Below are 20,879 nucleotides of genomic sequence, written 5' to 3' on the forward strand. Positions count from 1 at the left end.
CTTGAGTCCCATGGCTGCCGAGGGGGGGTGTACGTGTGGATGCAGAGGGCTGACTTGTCTGGTTGAGCTCTAGTGACTCCTTGGGGTAGGTCGAGCACCTTTCTAAGCGGAAGGGCCCGGGAATGCAAACAAAAAACCTGTGTTGAGGGGAGATACATTTGGTACTAAGACCAATAAATGAGACCTGAAAATGGGTTGTGACTCAGTTGTTTCTCATCTGCCTGCTTTATTTGTTTAGACGCCAGTAGAAGCTATTGTAAGATCGTCCTTTCTGAGCATTTCTGGAATATTTTATTTCAGCTCATGAAACATGGGACCAAAACTTTACATGAGGTGTTAATATTTTTGTTCAGTATACAGTTTATATTTAAGCCTGTCAGGTAGTCATTATCCAGATAGATCACTTATGAAAAACCTGACCCTCAGGACAGAGCCAGCAGCAACAACTCCATTAGCTGTATATAAATAAGTCAAAACTAAATCAAAGCTCAGGGAAATAAATCACTCAACACAAGTTAGATGCTTTGCATAATTTCCATCCTACTTAGTCTACTTCTTTATTTCTTAATTTGTTTGTAGTTTTTTTGGTCTTGTGCAATCCGCAAAATACTGACGCACTTAAAGAAATGATATCAGAGGCACATACTGCACATAAAAAAACACCTGCCGGATTGTGTCCAAGAGGCGTACATGTAAACATTTAATAAGTATCAATACAGCAAAATACACAGAATAAAAATAAACAGTCTTAAAAACAGTTCAATTCCTTATCTTTCAGTGAAATACCATCATGTTAATAACAAAAATAATAACGGAAATAATAAAAAGTTATAATTCTAAAATGATACAACTTAATTGGTCAATAAAATATGTTTCTCAAGTAATGCATGTGGCTATGAAAACCGTGGTTATAGTTTCTGTTTCAGTCATGCATCTCCTAAAGCAGTGGCTCCCAACTCCGGTCCTCCAGTACCCCCAACAGCACACATTTTTGTTGTATTCCTGGACAAGCACACCCAATTCAACTCAATGAGAGCCTGATAATTAGTTGACAAGTTGAATCAGCTGTGCTTGGCTGGGGCTACAATGAAAATGTGTACTATTGGGGGTCCCTGAGGAGCGTAGTTGGGAGCCACTGTCCTAACGTATGTAACACACAGCACACTTGAACCAATGCATGTGTCCTAACTCTCACCTTATTCCCTATAAAGTGCACTACTTTGGACCAGAGACACGTCAGATCAACATTTCAGACACAATGGGTAATACGGTTACATTTGGGACTTGTCCTTTGTTACCTCATTTAGTTGGAGACTTGCCTTTTTAGATAATAATTCAACAGTTAACTGGGGAAAAATACTGCAAATCGCATCAACATGTGACTTTTTAGTGCTCGTTCCTGAAAACATCCCTGTTGACATGTTCACTTTTTGAGACTGTATTATCAGTGGAAAAATACTAAACAATAGTTTTGGGGGTAAAAATCCCATGAACTAACTTACAGTTACAATCCCATTAACTAATTTACAGTTCAGTGTTTACATCAAATTCATTTATCAAAACTTTTACCCGGAGTGACTTAGAGAAGTGAGTAGAAACATCTCCATACTGTTGTTGTACTGTCTCCCCCAGGAACCACCTCCCTGTTGTACTGTCTCCCCTGGGAACCACCTCCCTGTTGTACTGTCTCCCCTGGGAACCACCTCCCTGTTGTACTGTCTCCCCCAGGAACCACCTCCCTGTTGTTGTACTGTCTCCCCCAGGAACCACCTCCCTGTTGTTGTACTGTCTCCCCCAGGAACCACCTCCCTGTTGTTGTACTGTCTCCCCTGGGAACCACCTCCCTGTTGTACTGTCTCCCCCAGGAACCACCTCCCTGTTGTTGTACTGTCTCCCCTGGGAACCACCTCCCTGTTGTACTGTCTCCCCCAGGAACCACCTCCCTGTTGTACTGTCTCCCCTGGGAACCACCTCCCTGTTGTACTGTCTCCCCCAGGAACCACCTCCCTGTTGTACTGTCTCCCCTGGGAACCACCTCCCTGTTGTTGTACTGTCTCCCCCAGGAACCACCTCCCTGTTGTTGTACTGTCTCCCCTGGGAACCACCTCCCTGTTGTTGTACTGTCTCCCCCAGGAACCACCTCCCTGTTGTTGTACTGTCTCCCCTGGGAACCACCTCCCTGTTGTTGTACTGTCTCCCCCAGGAACCACCTCCCTGTTGTACTGTCTCCCCTGGGAACCACCTCCCTGTTGTACTGTCTCCCCTGGGAACCACCTCCCTGTTGTTGTACTGTCTCCCCCAGGAACCACCTCCCTGTTGTACTGTCTCCCCTGGGAACCACCTCCCTGTTGTACTGTCTCCCCTGGGAACCACCTCCCTGTTGTTGTACTGTCTCCCCCAGGAACCACCTCCCTGTTGTACTGTCTCCCCCAGGAACCACCTCCCTGTTGTTGTACTGTCTCCCCAGGAACCACCTCCCTGTTGTTGTACTGTCTCCCCCAGGAACCACCTCCCTGTTGTTGTACTGTCTCCCCAGGAACCACCTCCCTGTTGTTGTACTGTCTCCCCCAGGAACCACCTCCCTGTTGTTGTACTGTCTCCCCAGGAACCACCTCCCTGTTGCTGTTAGACTCTACAAAACTGTCCAAAAGGGCAAATTCCAAACTAAAGGCAGCTCACAAAATACTAAAAGAGTTTTAGAGGTAACATATCCCTTTAAGTCAAGCGCAGCTCTTGAATGTCCTTTAAATGGCAACCTAGTCTTTGTTACTCCACTACCTTTGACCAAAGCCCTGTTGGCCTCCAATGGGTCCCTGTCAAAAAGGTGAACAGGGTCCATCTGGACAACATTCTAGAGCTGTGCTTTGACACAGCGGAGAGTATTTAACACAACTGACCCAGGGCTGTACCACACACCAACACAGCCACAGGGGCTCACAAACACATAGTCCCGGCCCCCTCCCTCCTCCTCTAAATTAGGAATCACCCAATATTTCCAGTTGGAGATTTTTATTTATTTATTCATCTCTCTTTTTTTCTAGTCAAAATAACTTAGCACCCCGCGATGTGCACCCCACGATGAGGATGTATTTGTTTCTTGTTTGTGTCCTGGCTCACGCTGTAATATCCTGTCGTCCCGGACCAGGTGTGTGTTCTAACAGGCGTTGCGGTCGCCTGTCGCCCTCCACACCTGTCCGCCTGTCTGTCCGTCCGCCTGTCCTTCACTCTACCCTCTCACGAACGGCGAACCTTGCCACCTCGAGTTCCGTCGCGGCACCAATTTATCTACCGAAACACCAAAACAGACCGGGGTCAGGTGGAATGGTTTCGGGGTCATAGTTAAAAGGTTGTGAGCGCCTTATAATGGAGACAACCGGGTTGAGGTTACCTCCATTTGAATTCATCCTGCATCCCAAAAGGCACCCGTAGGGGTCTCTGACCAAATGTAGTGCACTATGAATGGAATAGGGGTCTCTGACCAAACGTAGTGCACTATGAAGGGAGTAGGGGTCTCTGACCAAATGTAGTGCACTATGAATGGAATAGGGGTCTCTGACCAAACGTAGTGCACTATGAATGGAATAGGGGTCTCTGACCAAACGTAGTGCACTATGAAGGGAATAGGGGTCTCTGACCAAACATAGTGCACTATGAAGGGAGTAGGGGTCTCTGACCAAACGTAGTGCACTATGAAGGGAGTAGGGGTCTCTGACCAAACGTAGTGCACTATGAAGGGAGTAGGGGTCTCTGACCAAACGTAGTGCACTATGAAGGGAGTAGGGGTCTCTGACCAAACGTAGTGCACTATGAAGGGAGTAGGGGTCTCTGACCAAACGTAGTGCACTATGAAGGGAGTAGGGGTCTCTGACCAAACGTAGTGCACTATGAAGGGAGTAGGGGTCTCTGACCAAATGTAGTGCACTATGAAGGGAGTAGGGGTCTCTGACCAAACGTAGTGCACTATGAAGGGAGTAGGGGGCTATAACCAAACGTAGTGCACTATGAAGGGAATAGGGGTCTCTGACCAAACGTAGTGCACTATGAAGGGAGTAGGGGGCTATAACCAAACGTAGTGCACTATGAAGGGAATAGGGGTCTCTGACCAAACGTAGTGCACTATGAAGGGAGTAGGGTGCGATTTGGGACGGAGAGCCTCAGTCAACTCAGTGGGCTTCCTATACTGACTGAATTGAAATGGAATTGACCCCAACCCTCAGAGACATGTCCACCGTTACCACTAAGGAAAATACAGTTAGAAACTCTAGAAATGTGTGAAGATAAAGACTCTGATGCCTGCTCTAGACAAGGGTTTCTCTGATCAGACACGGGACAGACAAGACAGATTCCGTTATACATTATAAAGTCATGCCAAGATATTTAAAAACACAGTAACATCTATAGTAACCTGGATATCTCTTTAAACTCCCTTCTCAGAGAATCAGAGTGAATTACATACAGAGATTCATTCCAATAACATATGATACAATGCTGTAAAACAAACCATGAAATTCCGTCAGAAAACACAGGATCAGAGACATTGCCAACGGGAGCCAGTGGAACAAGAAACCTAGAATTAAGTTATGCTTAAGAAATTATCTTGGACTATATACATAAGATCTAAAATAGAGTTAGTTCTGGATATGGACTGAACCCCAGGGGCTTTCAGAGGGTCAACAGCACCCCCTTGTGGATATTTATGACACTAAAAAGAAACTGGCCACATGCTACTGGCTTAAACACGGAGCATGCCCATTTTAAACTTCAACTTTCAGTAAGAAATTATTTTAGGAAAATAAGAGTTGAATTTCAATGTATTCAATGTAATTGTACACAGAATTGGTGTTTAACCCAAGTCATGGCAATGCCCTGTAACACTTGATTAACTAAACACAGCTTACTTAAAAGGTACCATTTATAAAATCGTATATGAGCATCAACTGCTATTCCAGAGGAATTATATATGAAAGTAGTATCGATATTCACAGAGAGTATCGCAACATTTGCCTTTAAAACAAAATTCATCCAAACTAACTTTGTTTTAAAACTCACTCGTGTATAGGGAAGACTAAGTGATATATCATTTCGTACTGGAACCTGGCTCGTCCCAGAGTCCTTGAGAGTTTGGTCAACTTGTGATTGGAACCAAAAGGTTTCTACATCGAATCTCAGAGTCGGATCGGGAAAATAAATCTGCATTCTGTACTTGAGCAAGACAGAACCTAATAAATCCCAGGGTACTGAATGGTACCATCCATGTCCCAGAGAGGTTTGTTTAAAAGCAGAATTACATTTCCGATTGGACCTTGTCTTCAACAGTTTAAACACAAACTAGGTCAATTTAGGTTTAATCTTTTATCCTACTTGCCATTCTTGATTTACTTCCAAAATTTATTACTGTTGCATATCACTAATGACTTGTTATTTTTGAATGCAGTAGAGTTTCACCCTTTATTTAATGCTACTAAACGCTGCTTTCTTAAGCTCTGACAGGCTGGTAGCCTGCTGAAAGGACTATTGTTTCTTGTATAGAAGAGAACTGGTTTTCAACAAAGCCGTTTTAGAAGCTTGGCGCGTTGGGGTCTGCGTGAGGGTGTTAGGGGTTCCGGTTGCTCACAGGAGGAAACTCGTTCTCATCATCCAGGCAGACTGGACCGGCGGCAAACTCGTGTTCCGGGATGACTTCGCCCTTCCTGGCCCCGCCGTCCTCAGAGTACCCTTGGGATAGAGAGGGAAACGGGTCACCCCTTCAAACACGCACGTATACAAACACACACACACACACACACAATTGCTATTTCTCCATCTCCCTCACCTGTGAGCGTGGCAGGGACAGGGCCGCTGGTTGGTATGGCGACGGTGGCGGCGTATGACGGACAGGCCTGGGCGGGCAAGCTGACCTCTAACCCTTCAGCCTCAGCCCCCTCCTCCTTGTCCTCATCCTCACCAAACAACCTAGAGAGGGAGAAAGAAGGAGAGAGCAACAGGGAGAGTGAAATACAGAGAAAAATGACAGAGCATAAGGAGTGAGAGAGAGAGAGTGAGAGAGCGAGGGAGGGAGGGAGTGAGCGACGGAGGGTGAGTGAGGGAGGGTGGGCGGGAGGGAGGTAGGGAGGGAGGGAGGGAGGGGAAGGTGACTAGATCATTTTGAAAACAACACTAATACCAGACACTTTAAACACCAATAATAGGGCCGGTATCGAATGTGTTCAAGGCTCAGTTGACGTCTCACCTGTGTTTCTGGGCTAGGACACACTCTCCTCCCTCTTGAGGGTCTATGTTGTAGATGAACAGCTGGCCGTCGGAAGAGGCCACCAGAAGACGAGGAAGCTTCTGGATCCTGCCAAACAGAGAGACCAAGCCAGCCATGACACCCTCTCACTCAACAGGAGCAGATGCATTCCTCAGTCAGGGTCATTGGTTTTGGAGCAGGACAGCTTAATGTACTTTACAGTGTTACAGTATATTATTGTCATACTATGACAAAGAGAATACAGTAGAATGCTGAAATGTGGTGGTACAGTATGTTGTAGCCAAGCCCAAGCAATAAGACAAGCCCTCATGGGACAAAACACACACAAACATAAACAAACACGGACACAAACACACACAGAGGCAAACACACACAGACGGAAACACACACACACACACTAACATGGCGAGTGTGCAGACGTTTCTCTGTTCGGCCAGTAGGAGGCGCACGGTGGCAAAGGCTCGGTCCTGACTCATCATTCCAGACACCTGATGAAAACAGTTGAAGACGAGAGTAAACAAAATACATACATTTACAAATCACATGTACAAATGAACGCAATGTGCTGAATTACAAATGGAACTCCTAACGACACCGATGTTATTCGATACAATTACACTTTTTCTTTTTAAAAAGACCCAAATGATCCTAAGTAAACAGAAATGTATTGGAAACCTGGGCTGGTAAATAGCTGCTTGCTGCTGAGAACATCTTTCCCACATAGGATCCCCAGGTCGGACACTCCTCCTCGACACTACAGAGAGAGGAAAGGGACAGAGACAGGGATGACCTGGCTGTTTTCTCCACAACATTATTATTTATTTATTATTATTCTGTAAGTCATTGACAACACGGGTACAGCCAGTATTTTACATTTTGTCTGTAGAATTACGTCATGTATTGTAGAATTCACATTTCTGTATTGGATATTTTGTCTTTTTTTATAAACTGTGTGTAGAGTACCTGAGGGTACAGTATGTACTGTATACAGCCTATATATTAGATATGTTTTTTGTTATATTACATTTACCATTAATGTTTTTCTTTGCTGTCTTCAACCCTTTTATGAGTATCACTTTGCTTTGGCAACAATGACCTAAGAGAAGCCATTAACTTATACTGAAATGGAGAGAGCGAGAAAAACAACAACAGGAAGGGGCGGGGTTTCCTGTGTTCTCTTCTGTTGTATCTGTGTCTATGAGGAAGTGGGTCTGCTGGTGTGTGCTGTTGTGTTAGACACAAAAGTCTTGTGTCTTGTTGTTCTAAGATCATGGGGTCTCCAGAGAACAGAAGTGCCTTAAGCCACACATGAGATATGTGTGTGTGTCTGTGTACCTGGGTCCGTGCTGTTCCAGTTTAAAGATGTGTATAGTTTCAGTGTTGCTGGAGGCACAGAGGAACTGGGTGTCAGGGCTGAAGGACAGGGAACTGATGGTGACATACCTGAAAACACACACACAGTTATTGGAAATCACCCCTCAGCCTTGTTGAAAACCAGGCTTCCCTAAACTGGAGGATGTTGGAGGGATCTACACGAGAGTAGACTCGCTCATACAGATAAGACACACGCTTTCAGAACATGATTAAATTCAGTTTGATTGACCAAAGAAACAGTACAGCTTTTCCTTCCTATTGACCTGTTTTCACTCTAACACTAGCCTATTAACAACTAAACTATGTGATGCATTGAGCCATGCAGTTGAGATAAGATAAGAGATTGGCACAGCAAAGAGCTACTGGTAAAAGAGTTGGGCCAGTAGCCGAAACCTGTTGCCTGTCACTCCCAACAACATCTACATGCCAACAATGCATCCCCTCTGCGACAAAGTGGGGTTCAAATGCATCCCCTCTGCGACAAAGTGGGGTTCAAATGCATCCCCTCTGCGACAAAGTGGGGTTCAAATGCATCCCCTCTGCGACCAAGTGGGGTTCAAATGCATCCCCTCTGCGACCAAGTGGGGTTCAAATGCATCCCCTCGGCGACAAAGTGGGGTTCAAATGCATCCCCTCTGAGACAAAGTGGGGTTCAAATGCATCCCCTCTGCGACAAAGTGGGGTTCAAATGCATCCCCTCTGTGACAAAGTGGGGTCATGATGAATACCATCATGATGAATTTGGAGGTCAAGTCAACACCTTGAACTCATTGTTGTGTTCCTCAACCCATTCCTGAACCATGTTTGCTTTGTAGCAGGGTGCATTATCCTGCTGAAAGAGGCCAATGCCATCAGGGAATACCGTTGCCATGAAAGGATGCACATCTGACCAGTCATCAACAATGCTCAGGTAGGTGGTACATGTCAAAGTAACATCCACATGAATGGCAGGACCCAAGGTTTCCCAGCAGAACATTGCCCAAAGCTTCACACTGCCTCCGCCAGCTTGCCTTCTTCCCATAGTGCATCCTGGTGCCATGTGTTCTCCAGGTAAGCGACGCACACATACCATCCATCCATGTGATGTAAAAAAACCCATAATCATACCAGGCCACCTTCTTCCATTGCTCCGTGGTCCAGTTCTTATGTGCACATGCACATTGTAGGCATTTTTGGCAGTGGACAGGGGTCAGCAGCCCCATACGCAACAAACTGTGATGCCCTGTGTGTTCTGACATCTTTCTATCAGTAACAGCATTAACTTTTTCAGCAATTTAAGCTACAGTAGCTTGTCTGTTGGATCAGACCACATGCATTCAGCACTTGCATTCAGCCCTTGTCAAAGTCGCAAAGATCCGTATGCTTGCCCATTTTTTCTAACACATTAACTTTGAGGACAGAATGTTCACTTGCTGCTTAATATATCCCACGGACAGGTGCCATGATAACGAGATTATCAGTGTTATTCACTTCACCTGTCAGTGGTCATAATGTGATGGCTGATGGGTGTATATATTTATATAGATTATCAGTGTTATTCACTTCACCTGTCAGTGGTCATAATGTTATGTCTGATGGGTGTATATATTTATATAGATTATCAGTGTTATTCACTTCACCTGTCAGTGGTCATAATGTGATGGCTGATGGGTGTATATATTTATATAGATTATCAGTGTTATTCACTTCACCTGTCAGTGGTCATAATGTGATGGCTGATGGGTGTATATATTTATATAGATTATCAGTGTTATTCACTTCACCTGTCAGTGGTCATAATGTTATGGCTGATCGGTGTATATATTTATATAGATTATCAGTGTTATTCACTTCACCTGTCAGTGGTCATAATGTTATGGCTGATGGGTGTATATATTTATATAGATTATCAGTGTTATTCACTTCACCTGTCAGTGGTCATAATGTTATAGCTGATAGGTGTATATATTTATATAGATTATCAGTGTTATTCACTTCACCTGTCAGTGGTTATAATATGTATCTATAATACTGAGTTCTTCTTCCATACTGTTCATACTCCCCCATCCTACTCTTTCAAAAGTGATGCTAGTTTACATTTTTATGTATATTACTGCCATACTTGCCATATCTATAATACTCAGTACTACTACCAATATTGCTGCTATGTACAGTGTTATATATTATTGCTTTATCGTCTTGCTTTTTGCAGTGTATAAATCTTTCTTCTTAAATTCTCACTACGTAGTTGTAGTGTGCTCTGCCACCATTCATAAGCGTATTACACTCATATGTATCTATAATATTCAATAATTCTACCAATTGCTGCTAGTTTACATTGTTATGTATATTACTGCCATACTTGCCATATCTAAATGTTCAATAATACCACCCAGATTGCTGCTAGTTTACAGTACTCTTTTTTTTTTTTAACTGCTGCTATTGTACAGTGTTGCTTTATTTTATGATTTTTTGTCTGGCTATATTTTTGCTTATGTATTCTTCTTAACTCTCACTACATAGTTGTCAGGTGCCATGTCACAAGAATGTAATTGTTCAGGATGACGCTGTGTTGTTCAGTGCATTTGACAAATAAACCTTGAAACTTGTTATTTTAATGTCAACACCTGCACATTGGATTTGTTTACATATGGTTGTATTGTTGTTACATGCACATTGCTTTATTTGTATTGCGTTCATATGCACACTGAATCTGCTTACTTAAGGTTGTGTTCATTAAAACCTGCATTGGGGAAACATAGCTCTCGTTGGCACATGGTGACATCTTTAATGTTAATTATTTGAATGCTTATGCACACAAAAAGTGCATAGTGCTGCTAATTGTATTTGTTTGTTGGTTTTCAATTTAAAACTTGGCAAATTATTTCAGTGTGTGTATCAGTACTTTTTCCCAGACCGAATGTCTCTTACTGAGTGAGTGACTGACTGACTACCCCTTGTTAAATAGCGTATGCATTATAAATGACGTCTTTTATACAGGTAACGAGTTGCAGTTAATACAGGTAATGAGTGAAGAACAGGAGGGCTTCTTAAAGAAAAACCAACAGGTCTGTGAGAGACGGAATTCTTACTGGTTGGTAGGTGATCAAATACTTATGTCATGCAATAAAATGCAAATTAATTACACAAAAACCATATAATGTTATTTTCTGGATTTTTGTTTTAGATTCCGTCACTCAGTTGAAGAGTACCTATGATAAAAATTACTGACCTCTACATGCTTTTAAGTGGGAAAACCTGAAAACCTTTGCTGGCTACAAGCTTCAGTTGCTACATTATAGTAAGCCTAAAGTAAAACTTCATGATTATATTGCGTTGGACGAACTGCGTCGGCAACAAACACATCCCTCTCGATTTTGATTAACAAAGTGTAGTTCACATAGCGTAGTGTGTCTGTTAGATTCCAACACAGGCACACCTCATTTTACTTAATGAGGTACTGATTAGGTGATTACCTAAACCAAATCTCACTTAACAAGGAAAAGTATAAAAAGTGGTCATCACTATCCTCTAGCAATAGGACCAGCTGGATGGCAAAAACAGTGCAAGTAGTACCTCAAAGGTAATTTGAATTAAAAAAATACTTTTCAGCATGACAAAAAGTTGAAAAGAAAAGCTTTGAGTGAGGAAATTAAGGGTTCAATTCTGGCTTTACTGGCAGGGATACAGTGAGCGTCAAGATGGCAGTTCATGAGAACAAGGTCAAGCAACAGACATTGGGGACAACAAAGCTACAGACTGGCAGATGGCGAAAACGACTGTCCACTGACCGAGATGACCATCAACTTATTCGGAATGTCACTCAACAACCGTAGGATGACATCAAGAAGTTGGGGTACCAAGCTAATTTAGAGCCAGGAAAAACATGGAGGAGGAAGAGTAATGGTCTGGGGCTCATTTGCTGGATCCAGTGTTGTGACTTATTCAGACTGAGAGGCACCCTGAACCAAAACTGCGAGCACCATGCAAAACCCTCTGGTGTACTCCTGGTTGGTCAGCGATTCATCCTTCTACAAAATAATGACCCCAAACATACCTCCAGGCTATGTCAGAATCTCTTAGAAGAAAAGAACAAGACAATAGACTTCAAATAATGGAATGGCAGAGTCTCCAGACTTAAACTCCATCCAGCTGGTTTGGGATGAACTAGGCTGAAGGGTGAAAGCAAAGCAGCCCCCAAGTGCAACACATGTATGGGAACTAATGCAACAAAGTTGCAACATTTGATTTCCATTGTTAGAAATGATATATAATCGGGACACACCCAAACCACTTTTTTATTTTTGAAACCCATTTTGTGGGATACCAATTACCGATCCGATACTGACTAACTTCATGTGTTTTCATCGAAAATGTCACCCCAAACGTTTTAATGGTAGTGGTATGTGCGTGTGTGTGTATGTGTGTGTACACATTCTGTACTGTTGGATAACATTTTCCCCAGAGGCGTGTGCATCCGTGTGACTGTTCATTATTAGCACTGTTCATTATTAGCACTGTCCATTATTAGCACTGTCCATTATTAGCACTGTTCATTATTAGCACTGTCCATTATTAGCACTGTCCATTATTAGCACTGTCCATTATTAGCACTGTCCATTATTAGCACTGTTCATTATTAGCACTGTCCATTATTAGCACTGTCCATTATTAGCACTGTTCATTATTAGCACTGTTCATTATTAGCACTGTTCATTATTAGCACTGTCCATTATTAGCACTGTTCATTATTAGCACTGTTCATTATTAGCACTGTCCATTATTAGCACTGTTCATTATTAGCACTGTCCATTATTAGCACTGTTCATTATTAGCACTGACCTCTTCATCCCTCTACGGAACTCAAACAGACGCTGTCCCTCTGGGACGGAGAACACGCGGATCACAGTACCCTAGAGAGAGAGAAGTAGACCATCGTTCACAGTCAGGGAGGTATCTATTTAGAGTTTAGTTTTCTAAAAGAACAACATTTTCTTGCCATTTCTGGGGCAGTGCCCCGCCCTGTCGTGCTAGGTAGTGCTCACCCTCTCCGATGCACTGGCCAGCTTGGTGCCCGAGGCGTTAAAGGTGAGAGCTGCCAGGGGGCTATCGTGTGCCGGGATCATGGTCACAGTGCTCTGAGAGAGAGGGTTGGAGAGAGAGACAGTGGGAGAGAGAGACAGTGGGAAAGAGAGACAGTGGGAGAGAGAGACAGTGGGAAAGAGAGACAGTGGGAAAGAGAGACAGTGGGAGAGAGAGACAGTGGGAGAGAGAGACAGTGGGAGAGAGAGGCGAAAGAGTTGGTAGGATGAGCGGAGGATGAGCGGAGGGAGGAGGAGAGAAAAAGAGGGGATGAGAATGGGTTGGAGAGAGATAACGGTGGATGTTCGACTGAGGAACAGATTTGTCGATGGCTTTCTGTGAGTACACGCACCCATACAGCTTTCGGTGAGTACGCGCACACATATGGCTTCTTGTGAGTACGCGCACCCATATGGCTTTCTGTGAGTACATGCACACATGCGGCTTTCTGTGAGGACGCGCACACATGCAGCTTTCTGTGAGTACGCGCACACATGCAGCTTTCTGTGAGTATGCGCACACATGCAGCTTTCTGTGAGTATGCGCACACATGCAGCTTTCTGTGAGTACGCGCACACATGCAGCTTTCTGTGAGTACGCGCACACATGCAGCTTTCTGTGAGTACGCGCACACACGCAGCTTTCTGTGAGTACACGCACACATGCAGCTCAGCTCCATAACAACGGTGACGTCATTCGATTTGAGCACAACGTCTGAAACCACTACGGCGTTAAAAGGGTGTTGATTCGCTGTACTGGTTCGGGGATATGAATTATACCAATTACCAGGTTGTTGGCGTCATAGATGATGATCTCCCCGATGGTGGCACTGCCTGGGTAGCCCAGGTAGGAGTTTGAGTGGTTGATGGACAGGGCACACAGACCTGGACGGAGGAGGGGGACGGGAACACAGGATAAAAAGGAGGTTGACTTGGACTATCCGGTACGGCGAACCGATAGGAGTGCAGGTCCTGTTTCTGTCCCATATGTGTGTCCCTGGACAGGACCCAGGTGGAAGAAGCACTACATCCATCAACCTGTGTGTCTGTGTGTGTGTGTGTGTGTCTTTGTGTGTCTGTGTGTGTGGGTGTGTGTCTGTGTCTTTGTGTGTGTGTCTGTGTCTTTGTGTGTCTGTGTGTGTGTGTGTGTGTGGGTCTGTGTTTTTGTGTGTGTGAGTGTGTCTGTGTCTTTGTGTGTCTGTCTGTGTGTGTGTGTGTGTGTCTGTGTCTTTGTGTGTCTGTATGTGTGTGTGTGTGTGTCTGTGTCTTTGTGTGTGTGTGTGTGTGTGAGTGGTACCTGAGGGGTTGCATGGTGTGTTGAGTAGGGTCTTAAGCAGCTTCATGTCTTTAATGTTGTGGATGAAGACCGACTCCTCCAGACAAACAACCAGCCTCTATTACAGAGACACGCAGAAAGAGAAAGACAGATGTACAGAGTGAGACAGAAAAAGAAACAGAAACACACAGAATTAGACAGAATTAGACAAAGAGAGAGAGAGGGAGGATACTGTCAGTGTGTACACTGTGGTTTGTGTTTATTTCCTGTCTTATTAGCCTGTACCAGCAAAACATTTCCCAATAAAGTTTTAAGTGTTCAAAATCAATGGCTGCTGACAACAGCACATATTGCAGTTTCTCTATGCGACGGTTCCCTAAACAACAATGTTTCTACAGGGAACTTGAGTTGAGCGTCAGTTCAATGGCTATTGTGTTACTATTCTGTACAGTGCCAGTCAGCACCTCTCTAGGCTGTCTATTTCTCTTCCACTCTTGTTCTCAATTCAGTTGAATTTTTCCCCTATGTCTGCTCTCTGTTTCAAGTATTTATCACATTGAGTGAATTATTGATTCTTCCTCTACATCTTCCTCTCTCTCTTCCTCTTTCTCACCCTGCATTCTGATGAAAGGTTTTGCTATCTGTTGTGATAACCTTTAACATATGTTTTGAGACCTGTTCTTTGTTCCTGTGTGTTTGTTAATCATAGACTTGGACTCCTCACCATTCCAACAATAAACGCGTTTGTGTCTGACAAAACGTCGCATCGATCACATGCAAATCAAAGCAGATGTTGTCGCCAGTCTAGTGAAACGTCTCGCCTCCTATGTTAATAAAAGTCAATAGAAATAAGGACAATACAATCCACACAATGACCATTTACAACATTAACTAAAAATATAATAATAATAAGTCAAGAATGTGGGTGTACACAGTGTGAGTGTGTGAGTTAGAGTTAGTGTGAGAGTTAGTGTGTGAGTGTGTGAGTTAGTGTGAGTTAGTATGAGTGTGTGAGTTATTGTGAGTGTGTGAGTTAGTGTGAGTTAGTATGAGTGTGTGAGTTAGTGTGAGTGTGAGAGTTAGTGTGTGAGTTAGTGTAAGTGTGTGAGTTAGTGTGAGTGTGAGAGTTAGTGTGTGAGTGTGTGAGTTAGTGTGAGTTAGTATGAGTGTGTGAGTTATTGTGAGTGTGTGAGTTAGTGTGAGTTAGTATGAGTGTGTGAGTTAGTGTGAGAGTTAGTGTGTGAGTGTGTGAGTTAGTGTGAGTTAGTGTGAGTTAGTATGAGTGTGTGAGTTAGTATGAGTTAGTGTGAGTGTGTGAGTTAGTGTGAGTGTGTGAGTTAGTGTGAGTGTGAGAGTTAGTGTGAGTGTGTGAGTTAGTGTGAGTTAGTGTGAGTTAGTATGAGTGTGTGAGTTAGTGTGAGTGTGAGAGTTAGTGTGTGAGTTAGTGTGAGTGTGTGAGTGTGAGAGTTATTGTGAGTGTGAGAGTTAGTGTGAGAGTTAGTGTGAGTTATTCTGAGTGTGCGAGTTATTGTGAGTGTGTGCGTTAGTGTGAATGTGTGCGTTAGTGTGAGTGTATGAGTCTGAGAGTTAGCGTGTGTGTGAGTGAGAGAGACTATATGTCCCTGGAGAGTGAGTGTGGGAATCAATGTGGAGAACTTGTGAATCAATGCCTGTGTGCGCGTGTTTGTGTGCGTGCGTGTGGGTGCGTGTCTGTGTGTGTGTGGGTGCGTGTCTGTGTGTGTGTGTGTATGTGTGTGTGTGTGTATGTGTGTGCGTGTGTGCTTGTGTGTGTGTGTATGTGTGTGCGTGTGTGCTTGTGTGTGTGTGCGTGTGTGTGTTTGTGCGTGTGGGTGTGTGTGTGTGTACCTGTCTGTTGAGGCGTACGGAGAGGATGTCGTCAGAGTAGCTGTAGTTGCAGATCTCCGTTCCCTTCTTGAAGTGGTAGACGTTCATGCGGCGGGGCATGGACAGACTGACCACCACCACCAGGCTGCTGGAGAACAGCCGCTCCACGATGTACACGTCCGGGGCCTCTGAGGGGGAAGAGGGGCCCCGTAGGGAACCAACGCCGGTTAGCCTGCGGAGGTCGGCGTCTTGGGGCCCGGAGGTCTTTCAAACGGTACCTCCCTAACTTTTTTTTACAAGCTGGAAACCAGCTCAAAATGTACTGTGACTCACAAAGTCAGCCTAAAAGAATGACGTGACCGCGAGATGTTTGCGCCAGCAATCAGGGTGGTTAATTACTCCGATCCATATCCTTTCGTCTGCCAAACCCCATGGTGTCAGTCTAACCACACTTGAAAGTCCCAAATGCAAACCCTACTCCCTATTTTGTGCGGCGCTTTGGACTAGATCCTGTGGAGCTCCGATCAAGAGGGGTGCAGGGGGTGTAGGGCGCCCATTGGAAAACAGGGAACTCCTGTTGTTGCGAGGAGGAGCCTGGCGATCAGTTTCCCTGTAACTGACACTAACGCCCCGGGGCTACAAAGCAAAACCGGAACGTTATCCCGTTTCTAAGGGCTGAACAATGGTACTGCTCAGCCACATTATCTTAAAGTTAGAGCCCTGAATGGACCCGGTATCAGACTCCAGTGGAGAACTCTGGTATATAGAATATAGATACCCCATTTCATAAACCGCGCCTTGACCCGCCTCTCCAACAGTGTCACACCAGGGGCACTTAGAACATGCAAAAACAAAAAACAGATTTTCAAATCATGTGCTCGCGAAATACACTTTGCACAAGAAACAGGACACATTAATTTTATGAAGTGATTGGAACTATGTCCATTCTGGAATATGCTTGACCCAAACTAACACCACGGACCTTGCAGACCTAAACGTTGTTCTAATTGAGACGGACTTCATGGCCCCTTTATCAGGACGTCATTACCTAATCTAAGCCGGCATAGGAGGCAGTCAACGAGGTCAAGCAGGGATAGGGGGCGGGGTTTGATATGGGGCCATACTGAGGAAGATAGCCTGGGGACAAGGTTTGGGTTTTAGCGCAAAGGGTGTAGGGATGTGTTTGGGACGGGGACATATTGAGGTAAATACACGTGGCCTTGTCTAAAAATAGCCTCTGAGGATGGGAAAGAGGAATAAGGCCTGGGGTCAGTTTGGTAGGGGCCATACTTAAGGAGGCATTTGGACAATGGGTACAGAGCCGATAAGGAAGGTTCCCGTTTGGGACCGGGACTAGGCCAGAGCAAGGGTCTAGGGCTTTGTTTGGAATGAGGCCATACTAACCGCTGTCGTGGATGCAGTCCAGTTTATCCACTGAGGTCACAGAGAACAGTTTGTAGCCTGTTTTGGTCCCCACTGCCAATGACCTGGGGACACACAGAAACAGAAACAAAACATGCAGAGTTGGAGAACCAGTTGATAAACATTGATAACAGTTCTATTGATAGTATATTGTGAATTAAGTGTGACTCAAGTGTGTATGTGAATTAAGTGTGACTCATACTTCAGGCACACCAGAACATGTAATCCTATACTTTGGACTCAAATTAGTGCTTTAGCTTCTAGAGAATTACATGGTTTGGGATTTCAACTCTACAAACAGTTACTTCCTTTATTATGTTTTGCCGTTAGGACGCTTTCAAATGAGGTGCAGTGGAACATAAACAAAAACAGAGAATTTGAAAGTATCACTCTTTCCTCATGCAAATTCTGTTCTACTTCCCGAAACTACATGAAGGAAATACATAATTTAGTTTCTGTTAAAAATTTGTAAAATAGTGCTTAGTATCATTATGACTCGCTAATAAATACATTAAATAATCATGTTATTCTTTGCTTGTTTGGAAGGCTAAGACAATTACATTTTTCAATGTTATTTCTGTATAACATGCTGAATAATAATATTGTTATTACTTGGTTATATACATAAAATTTAATCTTATTAGTTATAAGTTATATCATTTCCTACCTACCAAGGGAATGCCCCTGAACTGGCAAAGAGTAAAAACAATGATTAACATAATTTGCCTTGCAAGCTAATTCTGAAGTGAACTATTTGCACTCTTTGTCAAAGTAACCTGTTTAAAAAGAATGTAACCCTGTTTGTCTTCAACAAACAGGGTTATATTATTCAGCTGATATGGCAGTGAGGACAGCCATCTAATTAGGTTGTGTTAAGGAGGAACACTGCAAATGCCAGCATGCTATCTAAATAGTACACGTTTTCTGCCTAGAGACTACAGGTCTCTGGTTAAAAGTAGTGCATTACCCGTATAGAGGAATAAGGGTGCCAGTTGGGAAGTACAACTGAAGTGTTTAATAGGTTCACTGGGTTTTTGCAGAAGGCCCTTTCTAAAACCTACATCTGGTTCTCAGAGCCACTACTTTTCCCCCTGGATGGGTCTGAATGCTGGGAGTTCATGTCCAGTCCTGCTCTGAAACAGGTTCTAACCAGAAGTCATATTCTGGGAAGGAAATAAAAGGTGTTTGGGTTTTCTTAACTGATTACACAGTAGGAGGATTTGCAAAGTAAGTTCTTTGTGTTCACTGTACTTTGAGCTTGCTTTGAGCTGATTTTGTTCACGTTTATCTTACTGAATCATTTACTGATAAATAAATGGAGTAAATCATTATCCTGAACTTCTTTGTATTTCTTTTAATTTAGTTTTCATTGGGACTACTCTGACTAAAAATAATCCCATTTATTTTGAGGATCTGTTACACACAGGACTTTGTCAAATCAACTTGAAATTCACATATTCATTTTCTCTCAACCAACCTCATACTTATTTGCCCAGAGCATCACATCATGAAAGTCAACATTGCCTAAAGTCAAGCTGGAAAAGGAAAGTGAACTGGGTGCTTCTGAAGTAATTGCAAGTTAGAGCACATCCAACTCCTACAGGACAGTAGATCTACTCTACACTGGATCTATACCAAGGTTATAATACCCAGGATTAAGCTGAGAGGGCAGAAGCTATGAATAAGTGTGTGTCGGTCTCTACATGTGTATTCACCTACAACAAAACATGTGTGTGAATTATTTCCTGACTGCCAGTCGGTTACAGACCAGGTGAACAGGCCATATAAGAACCAGGATCAGTTACAACAAACACCCTTGTCTGTATCTAGTGTACTACTTGTCTCTATCCAGTGCACTACTTGTCTCTATCCAGTGCACTACTTGTCTCTATCCAGTGCACTACTTGTCTCTATCCAGCGCACTACTTGTCTCTATCCAGCACACTACTTGTCTCTATCCAGCGCACTACTTGTCTCTATCCAGTGCACTACTTGTCTCTATCCAGTGCACTACTTGTCTCTATCCAGTACACTACTTGTCTCTATCCAGTACACTACTTGTCTCTATCCAGTACACTACTTGTCTCTATCCAGTACATTACTTGTCTCTATCCAGTACACTACTTGTCTCTATCCAGTACACTACTTGTCTCTATCCAGCGCACTACTTGTCTCTATCCAGTGCACTACTTGTCTCTATCCAGTGCACTACTTGTCTCTATCCAGTACACTACTTGTCTCTATCCAGTACACTACTTGTCTCTATCCAGTACACTACTTGTCTCTATCCAGTACACTACTTGTCTCTATCCAGTACACTACTTGTCTCTATCCAGTACACTACTTGTCTCTATCCAGTGCACTACGTGTCTCTATCCAGTGCTCTACTTGTCTCTATCCAGTGCTCTACTTGTCTCTATCCAGTACACTACTTGTCTCTATCCAGCACACTACTTGTGATCCTGCTTTGACAAGAGTCCTGTTCTGAAGTAGGGCCCTGTTTAGGCACTGGATGTCATTTGAGACATACCTGTTAGTGTAGATTAGTTAAGATTGGCATGTCAGGCTTTCTCTGGGTTAGTGTTTGCATTAGACACATATACCCACACTTGTTTTCTACAGCCCTGCCCTACATTAACCCAAAGATGGGGGATAGGAGTACCCTAAAAAGTTTGTATTGTAATGGCCATTCGTGATATTAACAGCAATCCTTTTGGAACCATGTTGTTTTGGCTCCAGAAAAGTTCCATTCACTCTTTAAACCTCACCATCTTTCTCTGGAGAAGCCTGGGCGAAAAACTTTCACTCGGAAGTTTTCAAAGCAGTTAGAACAAATCTGGTTGTTAAGGCTTTAAGCGTTGGCTAATTAGCTTTTTTTGCTCAGGTGATGTGTAACACCGGGCACTTGGATAATCTGATTCCAAAGCCTCTATCCAATTCTATAAAATCAATCGGATATTTCATTTATTAATCTTAAAATTAAAATGTCAGTTATATGCTATACCAAATGCATTCATAGCTTAGTTTATAGTAAATATGACAATTTGCAAAGACAACATTCTGTTGTAGCTATGTTAAGCAAGACGCCCTGCAGGCAGCGGTGGTTTCAGAGACGCTTACGTGGAGTCTTGGTTGAAAGAGGCGCAGCCAAGACCAGCCAGCCCTGTCCCCGGCCGGGGCCCCGGTTCGCCCGAGCTGCCCGGCTCTCCCGGCCCAATAGGACCTTCCGCTCCCGCTTCCGTCTCCATCCCGATTCCCAGCGACCTCTTTCCCTCCCTCCGCCCTGGATCGGAGGCCTGGGATCGGCTTCGCCTCTTGGCACGATAGCGTCGGACAGAGGATCCAGTGGAGAAGAAATCTTGATCGCCTTTTCAACAAAAAATCGTTCTAAACAAGGGCTCGCGAGTTTTCAACTCAGTATGTTACGTGTGTTTAGAATCCAACTCTGACTTTCATGAATATAATTTTTCAATAGAGAGACCCGCGGCTCTGGTGAAAGAACAGCAGAAAAACCAAGGAAAACAAGAACAGCTGACAGCTTGTTCCGTCACTCGGATTTCCCGTCGCAGTTGGCTGGAACAAAATGCAATGTTATCATCCGGCTCGATTCTGATTGGCTAGGTGAACAAATGTTTTGTTGGGATTGGCTCCA

General features: G+C 43.8%; 1 protein-coding gene across 8 annotated transcripts; it reads right to left on the bottom strand.

The window, feature by feature from the left end:
* Positions 1-520: 520 nt before the first annotated feature.
* Positions 521-20,798, bottom strand: wipi1 (WD repeat domain, phosphoinositide interacting 1). Of its 8 annotated transcripts, none has more exons than XR_004576486.1 (15): positions 20,348-20,798; positions 17,210-17,292; positions 15,827-15,993; positions 13,982-14,078; positions 13,472-13,569; positions 12,649-12,741; positions 12,446-12,516; positions 7,586-7,693; positions 6,926-7,004; positions 6,653-6,738; positions 6,230-6,337; positions 5,813-5,952; positions 5,615-5,715; positions 2,613-3,285; positions 521-2,543 (listed from the first exon to the last, which is right to left on the bottom strand). XR_004576486.1 is itself a non-coding variant. In XM_034295511.1 (14 exons), the coding sequence occupies exons 1-14, from the start codon at positions 20,473-20,475 to the stop codon at positions 3,235-3,237; spliced, it is 1,410 nt and encodes a 469-aa protein (XP_034151402.1). In that variant the 5' UTR covers positions 20,476-20,798; the 3' UTR covers positions 521-3,234. The 8 variants fall into 8 exon arrangements, 1 of the variants encoding a protein (XP_034151402.1); XR_004576491.1 differs by having other exon boundaries at positions 521-2,210; positions 2,579-3,285; XR_004576490.1 differs by having other exon boundaries at positions 521-2,175; positions 2,409-3,285.
* Between the last annotated feature and the right edge of the window lie 81 nt (positions 20,799-20,879).

This window comes from Esox lucius, chromosome 11 (assembly GCF_011004845.1).
Source record: "Esox lucius isolate fEsoLuc1 chromosome 11, fEsoLuc1.pri, whole genome shotgun sequence".
Lineage (NCBI taxonomy): Eukaryota > Metazoa > Chordata > Actinopteri > Esociformes > Esocidae > Esox > Esox lucius.